The sequence below is a fragment of the Chiroxiphia lanceolata genome, chromosome 4, assembly GCF_009829145.1.
Source record: "Chiroxiphia lanceolata isolate bChiLan1 chromosome 4, bChiLan1.pri, whole genome shotgun sequence".
NCBI classification, from domain to species: Eukaryota; Metazoa; Chordata; class Aves; order Passeriformes; family Pipridae; genus Chiroxiphia; species Chiroxiphia lanceolata.
This window is the reverse complement of record NC_045640.1, coordinates 16,011,007-16,024,089: the sequence shown is the minus strand read 5'-3', so window position 1 is coordinate 16,024,089 and position 13,083 is coordinate 16,011,007. Positions and strand designations below refer to the sequence as shown.

The 13,083-nt window shown below is 36.7% G+C and overlaps 1 protein-coding gene across 2 annotated transcripts in view; it reads right to left on the bottom strand.

Moving 5' to 3' along the window:
• CC2D2A (coiled-coil and C2 domain containing 2A) overlaps positions 1-13,083 on the bottom strand; it is a 59,109-nt gene that overhangs the window by 42,153 nt on the left and 3,873 nt on the right. For both annotated transcript variants that reach the window (XM_032685812.1, XM_032685813.1), the window contains 6 exons: positions 5,037-5,125; positions 4,430-4,531; positions 2,585-2,686; positions 1,601-1,777; positions 1,277-1,427; positions 91-227 (listed from right to left, as the gene is read on the bottom strand). In XM_032685812.1, coding sequence (XP_032541703.1) covers positions 91-227; positions 1,277-1,427; positions 1,601-1,777; positions 2,585-2,686; positions 4,430-4,531; positions 5,037-5,125 — 758 coding nt within the window. The remainder of the gene's footprint in view (positions 1-90; positions 228-1,276; positions 1,428-1,600; positions 1,778-2,584; positions 2,687-4,429; positions 4,532-5,036; positions 5,126-13,083) is intronic.

Here is a 13,083-nt window from a genome sequence, read left to right as displayed (position 1 = left end):
ATATTAGAGTGACCATCCGCTTATCTAACTATAACAAAATAAAATACTAGTAAATAAAAAAAGACAACTAAGAAAGTAGCAGTGACTTACCTGCTCCTGTCTGAGTATTCTGTTTTCTAAAATATTTTGATTAGACTGTGATACAAAGGGCCTTTCTCCTGTATAAAGACCTTCATCCTCAAGGTATCTAGGCTGCATATTTTCAGGCATCTTCTCAGAAACAGGCACTAATAAGAAATTAAAGAGAAAACCATGCAAAATATCTTATAACTGTAATTCTAGTTTGTTAGTTCTCTAGGAGCCTATACAGTTCTTAAAATGAATGGCACTGCATGTTAAGCATGATGTCAGAAATATTTTCCTACACAGGAAATAAAATATAACCAAAAAAAGTCCTTTTCTTCAAAAATACTGAGCCCATACACACAGTGAAATAATCTTGAAACAGGGAGGGACTATACTGAGGATTACAATAAATCATTCCCTAACTCAGAACACAGTGGATCACACTGGAAGCAGTCAGAACTAAGCTACAAGACACAAAAAGACAGAGGCACCCAATGCCAAATATTTTGACATTGCATTGCAAGCTGTACCAACACTGCTCTGGTACAGACCACTGACTCGTTTCTGTTTCTTCCAGTTCAAATATTAAATAGCAAGTGATATTATAAAGCAATTTTTTAGGGCTTTGCAGTTCTACGGAATAAGGCAAAAAGGTCACAGACATGACCAATGTTGACTGTTTCCAATTCACAAAATCACATTTTGTGAAAAGGGCCCCTTGAATCACAAAAATCCTTATGTTACTTACATGACTCCTGACAAACTTGCCACACAGCAAAAATTGCAGATGTAGCCAAGCGAATAAATAGTGTAAGTTATAATGCACAGTGAATGAGCCACCTTAGTTCCTAAATGTGTGTACCCAGTAACCTGCTGCATGTGTTCAACAACGTAACAGCTAAACCCCAGTGGAAGAAGAGCCAGGATCTTGCATTTCCTTATAGGCAGCACTAAGATAATTACCCCAGAGCAACTGATGTGCCCTGAGTACACCTGTGAGCGTACCAGCTGATGACCCATTGAGGTGTGCATGCTTCTAGTTAATCCTTCTGTCAGACCTTTTCAGACTTGACTGGGTGATCAGCGTCAGAGAGTCCCAATTAAGTATCTCTACTGCCAGACACAGTTGATACAAGAGTTATTCAGCAGATTAAAGAATGCCATGCTATGCAAAATGCAGGAACAAAATGGATAAGCACAATCTTCATACCTGTTAGCATGCTGGGAATGAAGAGAAATTCTTTTTCCCTTTTCAGTTGTTCAGAGTAGTTTTCACATTCAGCAGGTTTCATTACTACAAAATCTTCATCTGTCCGCCCCATGAATAAATCATCATCTTTAATGAGGTGTACGTCTTCATCCTATAGGTTGTGCAAACATCTCTGTTAGTTCATCTGTTTCTTAAGAAAGTTTCTTGAGAAAGTATACTTTCAGAATTTTTAAGGAAACAAAAGATGCCATTTGGTATTAGACTATTAAAATTAATTCAAGAAGTCTGAATAAAAATCTGAACATTTTTTCCTATAGTTCAGACCGTTTCATCCTCCTCTTGTTCATCTTCATGGGTTTCTACACATTCCCCTTCTGCCTCATCTTCTTCATTTAATCCATTCCTTTTCCTGGCTCCAGATTTCATATTCTCTTGTCCAGTATCAAAATTGAAGGTAAAGAAATTATATGCTTCCTCCTCAGAAGGAAAATCATTCTGGAACTAAGAAAAGAAAACAAAGATATTTTAATACGGCATTTATAAGAAAATTAGGGCAAGTGAATAATTTTTTCCATTAGGAATACAAAACAGCAGCATGTATAAAAACTTGTCACAGGATAGTAATTATTTTATATCAAAGAGAACTCACCCAAATGCTGCAGCTAACTGAAATTTGTAAATCATACATGATACTTTCTCTATTGCTATAATTTCACTGAATTTTTCTTGCAATGTTTTATTAAAAAGGTTTAATTTTAACATGCTTATTGTTTTAAACATAAACAATTCGTGAATCATGAAATGCCAGAGTTTAAATTCTAGCCATAAGGCAGATATCCAGGGGAATGATATGAAGAGAAATTTCTAGAGGCTTTTTGCCTCTGAAGGACTCAGGACCCTTTAGCTTTAGGATGAATCCTCTAACAAAAGAATTAACAGTGTTATGTTGCTAATAAATACCAACATACTAATCTGCAAAATGCTTTAACTGCCAACCGGTGGCATTCAATAAAAAGGATTTAAACAGAAGAAACATTTTTCCTCCAAGCTCCAGTATTTGTGTCCAGATGGATTTACTTGAACTTTTTTTTTTAATCAAATGACCCAAAGCCATTCTTACATTTGATGAAGGTTCCCTTTATATACTTCAATTGTTGGCATACACTGTTTGTGAAATTTTAAATTAAATAAAATTCTCTCCAATGCATAAGACTGAATTCTGTCTGCTTTTTCAAACAGAACCATGAAGCCATACAGTGTTTAAATGAAATTAATATGGGTTATTGAAATGAAGGAATTGGTACTTACTGTTGACTTTTGCTTAAGCTTTTTTACAGAATCACGAAACTTTACTTTTGGTGGTAAGTGGGTTTCATCCTCTTGCATCTCCCTAAATTTATCATTATCAGACTGCATAAAAATATATACATAAGTTTTAGCACATATTTACTGAACCATAAAAAATACAAACAGTTGAACACAGTTATTACATATTGCATTTCTACAGAAAAAAATAACAAAAGAGAAACACAGTCACTGTGGTAACAATCTGATTTTATATTTATTTTAAAAGGGTACATCCAACTATTACTTAATTCCTTTGGGTGAAGAAACAGACTGCAGAGTATCAAGAAATGGTTCACTGCCTAAATAACAACTTACTGTCTTCACTGCTGATGGGATCATTGTTTCTGCACTCCTGAACACAAGTAGCCACATGCTGATCTCCAAAGGGGGAGAAATGGGACAACAATGGCAAATCTTTCCCTCTGCAAATGAGGGGCTGGCAGACAGCCCGGGACAGGTAGCAGTGGCAGGGGTGCTGCTGGCAGGCACTGCTGCCCAGGGAATGGAATTAAGGAGCCTCTCAGACAAACTCTGCTGCAACCAGGAAAACCATTGCTTGGGTGCTGAAATAAAGACTTGATTATTTGTTTTATTCTCTCTCAAACAACTACTGCTATGCTACTCTGAAAGTGTATGGGGGGACATCCCCCTGCCTTTTCAAGAAAGGCAGTAACATGGTTATCCATTCCCAGTTTTCTGAAGCTGTATCTGTCCCTACACGCAGATCACTGTAAACGTCACTGGTTCTGAGGTTGCTTCAGCAAGTTCATTTAAGTGCTTCAAAGTGATTTTCACCAAGCTCAGCCAACGTAAACACATCTACCACTCTATCTGTGGCCTGAATCCTTAGATTAAAGGAAGACACTTCTCAAGCTTACAACTATTCCACCTAAACTTCAAAATAATTATTGCAAAAAGAAAATCTCCAACTCTGTCAATCTGATGGCCACTTGTTTAACAACAAAACAATATCTCAATTGTGAGTAAATAAGTACAGGAAACAAAACCAACACATGGAAGGTTTCAGATATTCTTTATATAAAATTAATAACCAACTCTAATAAGGGTATCACTTCTGTATTTTCCTAATACAAACATATTAAAACAGTACTACGTAACTGAAAGCTGTAACAATTACTTATTATAAGATAACACTGCCGAAAACCTACCCTCAACCTACATGAAAAGGTAATTCTCCCCAAGACAAGTAATTTAGCCAGGCTAATTCATATTGTTTGGAGTTCCAGATAAAAGCATTACTGCTACATGCTGTTATTTCCTGGGCATACACATTCTTTGGAACACATTTTCTACAGGCAAGCAATCTCTTTGTGAATTTTGAAGAATATGAGTGCAAATTCTGCACAGACAGAGCCTTTGTTATTTTTTTAATACAAAAATCATTTTCTAATGTAAAATAGTAACAAGGAAATACAATACAGCACAATGATATAAAGCTAAGATCCAGCATTTAGCAATTACACTGTGCAAATTTATATAAATTTGTATGTAAATGTATATATGTAATACAGTGGTCTTTTCTGTTACAGTAAATTTTAAATACTTCAAGGCATCTAAAGCAACAGAAGTTATGAACCTTTAAATGACAGAAGTTTCACATGTCAACTACAATGAAAGCAAATTATTACTGTTAAATACGTACATTGAAAGCAATAATCAGAAAGGTTCCTTCCTGTCTACTAATTCAAACAGTAGTATAATTTTGATCAATGAAACTGGTCTTCAAGACTGTAGTCTTTGATTTATTTCATGTTTCACACAACAAGACACAATGCACTTTCTTACCACTTTATCCAGTCTGACTTCTGGGTTTCTTCCTCTGATGCCTTTTAAACGCCTTGGTTGTGGAGTGGGGTATTCTTGGGATAAAGTAATTTCAGCTTTTGACTAAGTAAAAAAATGAAAAAAATGCTTAGCTATAACAGAAATAGAATAAGATCAAAGCTACAATAATTCCCAGGAACTCAACAACTTATTCATGTTTGTGTTAGGGACAGAATCTTTTATATATAATCAGCTTAAGTGATTTTACAGACCTAGATACTAATACCCCTTATTAAACTGCACAGTATACTCACAAAGAAATCCATTGATTTCAAAATAGTGTCAGAAATTTTTTGACAAAAAACACAGATAGATCTTCTAATGATTGTATCATTTGAATTATAAAAAATACACTGTATGTTATTACAAACAAATTAAATATAAACTCTAGAAAAAAATACAGCAATACAGAAAACTACTGTACCAATGAACTTAGTATTATTTTGGCATTAGAAATCAAAAAGCAGATATCCCAACTCAGATTCACATAGCACAAAGCAAGTAAAATGAAGTGAGTGGTACTTATAAGACTGAGGTCAACCAAATAGGACTTCTGAAGAATTCTCACCTTTGCCGCTTTTAGTTTCTCTCTCATTCGCTGTCTAACAGAAAGCTCTGCAGTACCTGTCCTTGATGTAGAAGGAACAGGTGGCAACTCTGAAACAGAGAAGACATAGCAACATGTTTAAGTATTTCCTGAAAGAAATGTATGTTAAATTAAACCATCTATACCATACACAATCCCATGTTCCAACAGAAAGAACTTGTATGAGAAAACGTGAATGAATGAAACATTTTTTGGAATTCAGTCCTTACAGACTATCACTTAAATGCCTTTAACTCTGATGGATCTACCTTTCATTATATACTATAAACCACCTTAAGTAATGCATAGACACATTTCTTTTCTATTAAAAACACATAAAAGAATTTCCTGGCATTTTATAAGCTGTTAGTCAGAGCTGTCTCATCTAATTTTGAGTGGTGATGTGCTATAAAACCCGAGACAGCATCATCAGGTAACTTCCCATTTCACACACAAGCTAGTAAGGCCATATTTAAACACATTTAAACAACCTGGGCATACTCAAGCCCAAGGGTCCTAATGAGATGCTGCCATCAGTGCGGAGGGAGCTGGTCAATGTCACCTGAAGGTTGCCCTCAATTATCTTTAAAAGATCATGGTGATGATCAAGGGCGGTTCCTGGGGATCACTTCTGTCTTCAAGGAGGGAAATCTGGGGAACTACAGGCTGATCAGCCTCACCTTGATGCCCAAGAAGGTGATGGAGCAAATAATCCTAGAAACCATTGTCAAATATGCTAAGACGAAAACTCAGAGTCATGAGCATGGATTTACAAAGGGGATAAACCTCTACCTGACCAATGAGACAATTTTCTATGACAAGATAACTGGATTAGTGGATGAAGGGAAAGCAGTGAATGTTTTTTAACACTGGTTCCTGCAACATTCTTATAGAGAAAGTAATGAAATATGGACCATGTACGTAGGCAGACTGAAAACTGGCTGAACTGTGAGGTTCAAAGGGTTGTGTAGTGTCCAGCTAGAGGCCATCATTAGAACTGTACCCCTGGGGTTGTTTTCAAACAAACAAACAAAAATATTGCACATCCCACCCTCCAACCCAAAGAATTCATCAAAACTCTACATCCTTTAGGATCAAGTACTCTCTGCTGATCCTCTGAAACATAAAATTCTGAGTTTTAAATCAGTGGCATATGAGATTTTTTGGTAAGCAGTAAGTACCCAGTTTGGACACTGACTTGGGCAATCATGGTTATGGAAAAGGAGAATTACTGCTTGTTGCAGTCTTTGAATTGCTGCTCCCAAAAAAGCCCAGGCTTTTCCTCCATCATTAAAACTGAATGTGATTTTTGATAACCAAACTTATCAGGGCCTCCTTTTCCTTTGAAGGACTGATGACATTCCTTCTCCTTATCTTCCATGTATCAAATCCTCCTAGATTAAGATTTCTTCACATAAATTCCGTAAATATTAGTAAGGTGATCCTGTACCCTACTACATTCCCTAATACCTAAATAAAAAGAATGAATAATTATCCACTTGTTCACAGGGAAGCTTCATTCTTGGGGTCAGATATACAAAGAAGTGGACACCTACAACTCATCCTCTCACACAAACACAAATGAAAAACATTTTAAATTTACAATGTAAATGAGATTCTATGTGTAAGCAAATGGCAATACTTCTTCCAGTTTTATGTATTAAACACAACTATGGTTGACTTCTGCACAGTATTTTGAAAAGGTGCCCATCTCCTTCTCTGGGATTGCACTACAATTGTACAAGACTCATGGCTATCCTCTTCATAAAATCTTCCAAAATATTTTTAGTTGAAAAATTAGTTTTATATACTTAATAGCTTGGAAAGTCACCACTTAAGTACTTTTCTTTTTGAAAGATCTAAATAATTTCTTCATTTTTCAAACTAATTCTAGCTACATAATTATCTCCCCATCGGCACCAACCGCTTGAGTCATACTGGAGCCCTGGAGTTCACCTGGACATTCTCAGGAGCTTACTGAAACTTTAACTTCAACTGATACATGTAATATTAACTTTTTAAAGAGAAATTATTTACATCCCTTCTTATAAATGGAATTGTCTTCTTTTTCTTTTTAACTTTTGTAAGTGGTTTTTATTTCCAGGAGGAAATCCATTGGTCCACACAGAACACACTGGCCCTTTAACTGGAACAACTCTAAGATGACTATCAGGAGGAAACTGCAGCTCTTTTTGCACACGTGCTTTGTGGAGGCATTTTTTTCTTTAATTTTTACTCTGGGAACACATAACATTCTAGTTAAATAAGTTTTTCTAGTTATCACCAAGTTCAAAATTAAATTACCTGTCCATTCCTTGAGCCAAATACTGATTGTTCTTTGCCCTTATGAAAGAACATCGCTTGCCAAGGTCTTAAGTAAACGGCAATTTCAGGTTCATATAAGGCATTAAATTCACAAAAGGGAGATAAAACAGCAAAAGGTAGGGGTTTAGGAGTGGTAATGTCACAGAACATATATCACATTATGGCTGATTCAATATTACTCCAAGAGCTTTACTGGCAGGAGAAAATACCGTATGTTGAATACACAACTTAAACATTTAAAGGCTACCTACTATGCCAAAGTCAAAGTGCAATCTAATTTCCAGGATAACCTTAGTCCACTGTCATTTAGAAAAAAATACATAAAATAAACCCCACTACTGCTGATTCTACTTAGAAACATCAAAAGATTTTGGAGAATCCTAATCTTTCCAAATTACACAATTTACTGCCTGTATTTGTAAAAAAGAAACATTCATTTTATTTGGAAACTTTCAAAAGAATGAACAAGGCCCAAAGCTCACTAGCATGAGACATGGAAAAGCAAGGATCCCATAACCATTTCCTTTCCAAGAGGAACAGTAGAGACAGAAACAAGCAAGTACTCAATAGAGACACTAAGAGACAAAGCACAGAAAAACCTATTTGCATTTTGTCTTTTCTAGCAAGGAATGCAGAATGAGTAAGAACTGAGTAAGAATTACTGAAAAAACAGAGGACAAGATGTAGATAAATATTTATCAGACTGAGCTAATTAAAAAACATCAAGGTAGAGTATCCATTAATGAACTGGCTGCAGCAAAACCAGAACTGTCAGTGATCCCAAGAAATGATGGAGAACAGATAAGTTCCTAACTCCCAGTCAAGTCTCTTTTTTAAGAAAGAGCAAGCTGCAGAGAAGCATAAACAATTCAGTCTAAATTCAGCCCTACAAAAAATACTCAGTCTATTTGTAAATACTTAAAAGATGGTAAAATAATAAGCAACAGAAGGCCTAGATTAGCCAGGATTAAAGCCTATCAAGACAATTTAATGTTCTTCAAAGAATATTCTACTCATTCTTGTGAATATCAGAAAAATCATACATCTCACCTTTTAAGCCTGCTATCTAGGAAGTGCCTTTCAGTAGGAAATATTTTGATGAAATGACAGGGTGGATGAGGGGAAGAGGGCACATACAAATCATTGGCAAATCACAAGTAAAGAGATAAGCAAGTAACAGTTAATAAATTCAAACCCCCTACTGAGCAGGAATTTTCAGGATCTGCCTCAATCTAATGCCCTTAGAACATTTATTAATGGTTTGAATGGTGGAGTAATGTTTATCTGTGTATAAAACATGCAGGCAAGAACTCTCAGAAGTCACATTTGCTCAAAGATAGCATTTGAAAAGTTTTTGGAATTGAGAAAAAACTTCAACAACTTCTACAAGGTCAGGCCCACAAACGATTCTGGCACACAGAAGACTCTATCTGCTGGAGATGGAAATGATTGACTTTAATTGTAATATGAAAGGTGACCACACACTTGAAAAACTTTTAAACTTTTGGGGTATTCTAGCACTGGAACTGAGTCCCTTAAACACTTATGGAATCTTCACTAGTGCAGGCTTTAAAGTTAAAAAACAAACAAACAATGACAACAACAAAAACCAACTCTCAAAGAAAACCAATCTACCAAAAAAACCTCCACCAAAATCAAGTATCAAGATATAGATAAAATTACTTAAAGGCAGAAGTTGGTCTTAAGTTACCTTTTGATTTCCCTCTTGTGATTTTTTCTACCATTGCAATCTATTCAGTTAGCGTGCAAAAACATATTCTATTTCATTGCAGCAAACGCTTCATTTCAATTCCATTCTAATAAATGAAAACTAGAAAGCAACAGATTAGAATCTGCTTTTGATCTTCCAACATACTTGAAAATTGTCTGTAAACATTTCCAGATAAGCCAGGTTAAAATGAACAGTGTAAACATGCAAAATTAGGGCAGAAACCATCTGCTGCTATTTTAAGCACCTTTTAAAGCATCAGAACACATGCTCTGTATGCAGAATTCTTCATTGATTGATCAGTTCCTTGATATAACAGGGTAATTATCTTTTCTACACATAATGAAAAACATTTTAAGGCTTTGGTAGTTGCAGTAAAATTAACTCAATGCATTGATTAATGTGGGATCCTGTAGTTCCTTGAAAAAAGGACCACATTAAAAAAATGTGTTTGTTATTTTATTTCTCTGGACATATACTTTTGTTCTGCTTATGTGAATGGGCTCTACAGCCAACTAATTTGTGCTTAACTTCAAAGTATATTTTTGAAGTGAAAGAATTAAAACTAATATCCATAGGAGTATCACTTTGCAGGATTACCATTACAAGCCTGTATCAAAAAAATTCACACCATGTTTTACATTGGAAGAGTCATTATCCTGCTCCATATGGCTCCATATTTTACTTCTGGCAGGTTAATAAGTGTGCTGGATAGTCAAACTGAAACAAGGCCCAAATGAGAACTTGAAAATGCCACCTAGTAAGTGTTCTCCTTTGACTTGTGCACTCAGAGGAGCCCAAACCCACTGGATCTCTGTGTGGCTTCAAAGCTCTGCACCGATGTAGACCCAAAACTGCTGCAAGTATCTCGACAGGATGTAAAAAGCAGGTACCAGGGAAAGCAGAGAGACAGTGACCAAGCATCAGTTACCTGAATGAAAGCAAGGAATGGTAACTTCCCACACAGGTCCTAGAAACACTGTTGTATTTTTCAGGGATACAGTCATTGGAAACTGCAACCAAATAACTATACAGATTCAAAAAACCCAACAATGAAGAAAAAGATTTAGTAACACTGCAGTTGTGCTGCCTTCACAAGGGAATAACTACCAGACACGGGCTTCCTATTCAAAGCAATTCTTCTTTTGAAACACTTATTTAATTAGTCTGACTAGTGGACTGACATTTAGTCAAGTCACTCCACCTGAGAGAGGTGTAAGGGAATAAGCATACACATAGTTGGATTACAGTAAAATAAAGAATTTCTACAGACTGCATTAAAAAATGGTAGAGACTGACTCAATTTTTGAAGGACTGGTACAGAGACTATGTTGACTATTAAGTGAAGAAGTAGTTAATGGATATATTTCAAGATAAGTTTGCCATAGTGGGCCAAGAATGAGCAAATAATCGTTCCATGCTAGCATAAAATAAACCTAATATTTGAGGGACATCACAAAATGATATTTCCACAAACATCACCTACTTCCTTGTATTAAAATACAGTTTCCCTTCCAAAAAAAAGGGTGTGGGTGTGTATTTACTTTTAACACCACAAATTTAACATAATCTGGTAACAACCATGACAAACTTAAAAGGCCTGGATAAAATGCATTACCACAGGCATTGAAGAAAAAAACAAAAACAAGATAGTGGAGCAAACAGCCAGTACAGAGTTTCTCAATGGTACCTGAAAAATTGTGGGGGATGTCACTTCTTTTTTTTTTTAAATGATTAGTCATCACTTGGTAAGACAACAATAATCAGAAATTCATATACAGACCATCACCCTAACAATGGAGTGAGGAGCTCAAAAAAAAAAATCTACTTTTACTTTATGACTGGGCAACACAACAGCAAACAGCAGTATTAGCATATTCAAAACATTCATATATAGAAGATGGAAATTTAAATTATTTATAAATCTATCAGACTGAATTATAGGGGGGCAGGGGAAATTGAAATAAGTTTTGGATAGACACACAAGGACTTCAGCTCAAGGTGCATTCTTTCTCAAAATGTAAGATGTAATTTAAGAAAACCAAGAACACATGGAGAAATTATACTGCAATTAAGTAAACCAATGATACAGTCCATTCAGAATACCACATGTAGTACTTTTCACTCGATCACATAAAATTTGCAGAATTACAGGAATTTCAGGAACAGAAGGAGTAACAGAGCAAAACACTTTGGAAAACAAAACATTTATCACATAGGGGAACTAACAGCTACTTTTCTTCTCAGAGTACTGTTGTGCTGTTCTGTCTATTCCTGGAAAACGAGCTTCTGTAAAAGAAAATAACCATCACTAGAGGGTGTCTCTTGATTTCTCCATGCAATAATTCTGAAATCTGTTTGGACTCTGTCTGTCAACGGTATATCACTTCCTAGCACAAGTTGGCACAGTGAGACTCAAAAACCACTCAAAAGAAAAGTACACAGACCTCTAAAGAGTTGAAAACATCCCTTAACTGTAGATATCTGTAACAAATACCATATTTTTCTAAAATGTGTTTGAGAACAATACATACATTTTATTTTGGTAAAACTTGTTATCGATGAAAAACTAAGCATGTTTGTAATTTACTGGATTTTCATTTTACTGGTTTTTTTTAATATTCTGCTCTTATGCATCTCTTTTATGCATCCTATTTAGGTAAAGCACAAAACCACGCAGTAAGATTCACCACACTAATCTTGTCCAAATTATTTAACAGGAATATTGCAGAGATTCTGCTGAAAAAATTGAAGATTAGTTTTTGAGTACCAATCACCTCTATTCTTTCCAAACCTGCAGTTAGACATTCAGTTCTAACAGCTCTCTACCACATCACTCTCCCACATTCTCCCACTTTGTGAGCAGAGTATTTCACATGTGACTAAAAATATCACATCAATAAATTCACACATTTTCATATCCATGAATGACACTTCAAGCACAAAATACAAGGTTCACATAATCACAGAATCGTTATGCTTGGAAGGGACCTCTGGAGATCATCCAGTCCAACCATCCTGCCAAGGCAGGTGACACAGGAACTCGTCCAGGTGGGGTTTAAATGTCTCCAGAGAGGGGGACTCCACAACCTCCCTGGGGAGCCTGTTCCAGTGCTCTGCCACCCTCAATGTAAAGAAGCTCTTGCTCATGTTGAGATGGAACTTCTTGTGTTCTAGTTTATGGCTATTGCTCCTCATCTTGTTGCTGAGCACCACTGGAAAGAGCCTGGCACCATCCTCTTGGCACCTGCCTCTGAGATATTTATATGCAGTAATGAGATTCTCTCTCAGTCTTCTCTTCTCCAGACTAAACAGGCCCAGCTCCCACAGTCTCCCCTCATAAGAGAGGTGCTCCAGACCCTTCATCATCTTTGTGGCCTCTGTCAGACCCTCTCCAGTAGCTCCTTGTCTTTCTTGTACTGAGGAGCCCAGAACTGGACAATACTCCAGATGTGGCCTCACTAGGGCTGAGTAGAGAGTGCAGATCACCTCCCTTGACCTGGTGGCCACACTCTTCCCAATGCACCCCAGGATATCATTGGCCCTCCCAGCCACAAGGGCACACTGTTGGCTCATGGTCAACTTGTCATCCATCAATACTCCCAGCTCCTTCTCTGCACACCTGCTCTCTAGAAGGTCAGTCCCCAGCCTGTGCCAGTACTCCCCACGTGCCCTTGTTGAACCGCATTAGGTTTTTTCCCACTGAACTCTCCAGTCTGTCAAGGTCCCCCTGAATGGCAGCACAGCCTTCAGGTGTATCAGACACTCCCCCCCAATTTGGTATCACCAGCAAACTTGCTGAGGGTACATTCTATCCCTTCTACCAGGTCCTTGATAAACGAATTGAATAAGACTGGACCTATTATTGATCCCTGGGCAACACCACTGACTACAGCCCTCCAACTGGATTCTACTCTGCCGATCACGACCTTCTGAGCACCGCCATTCCACCAGTTCTTGATCCACCTCACTGTC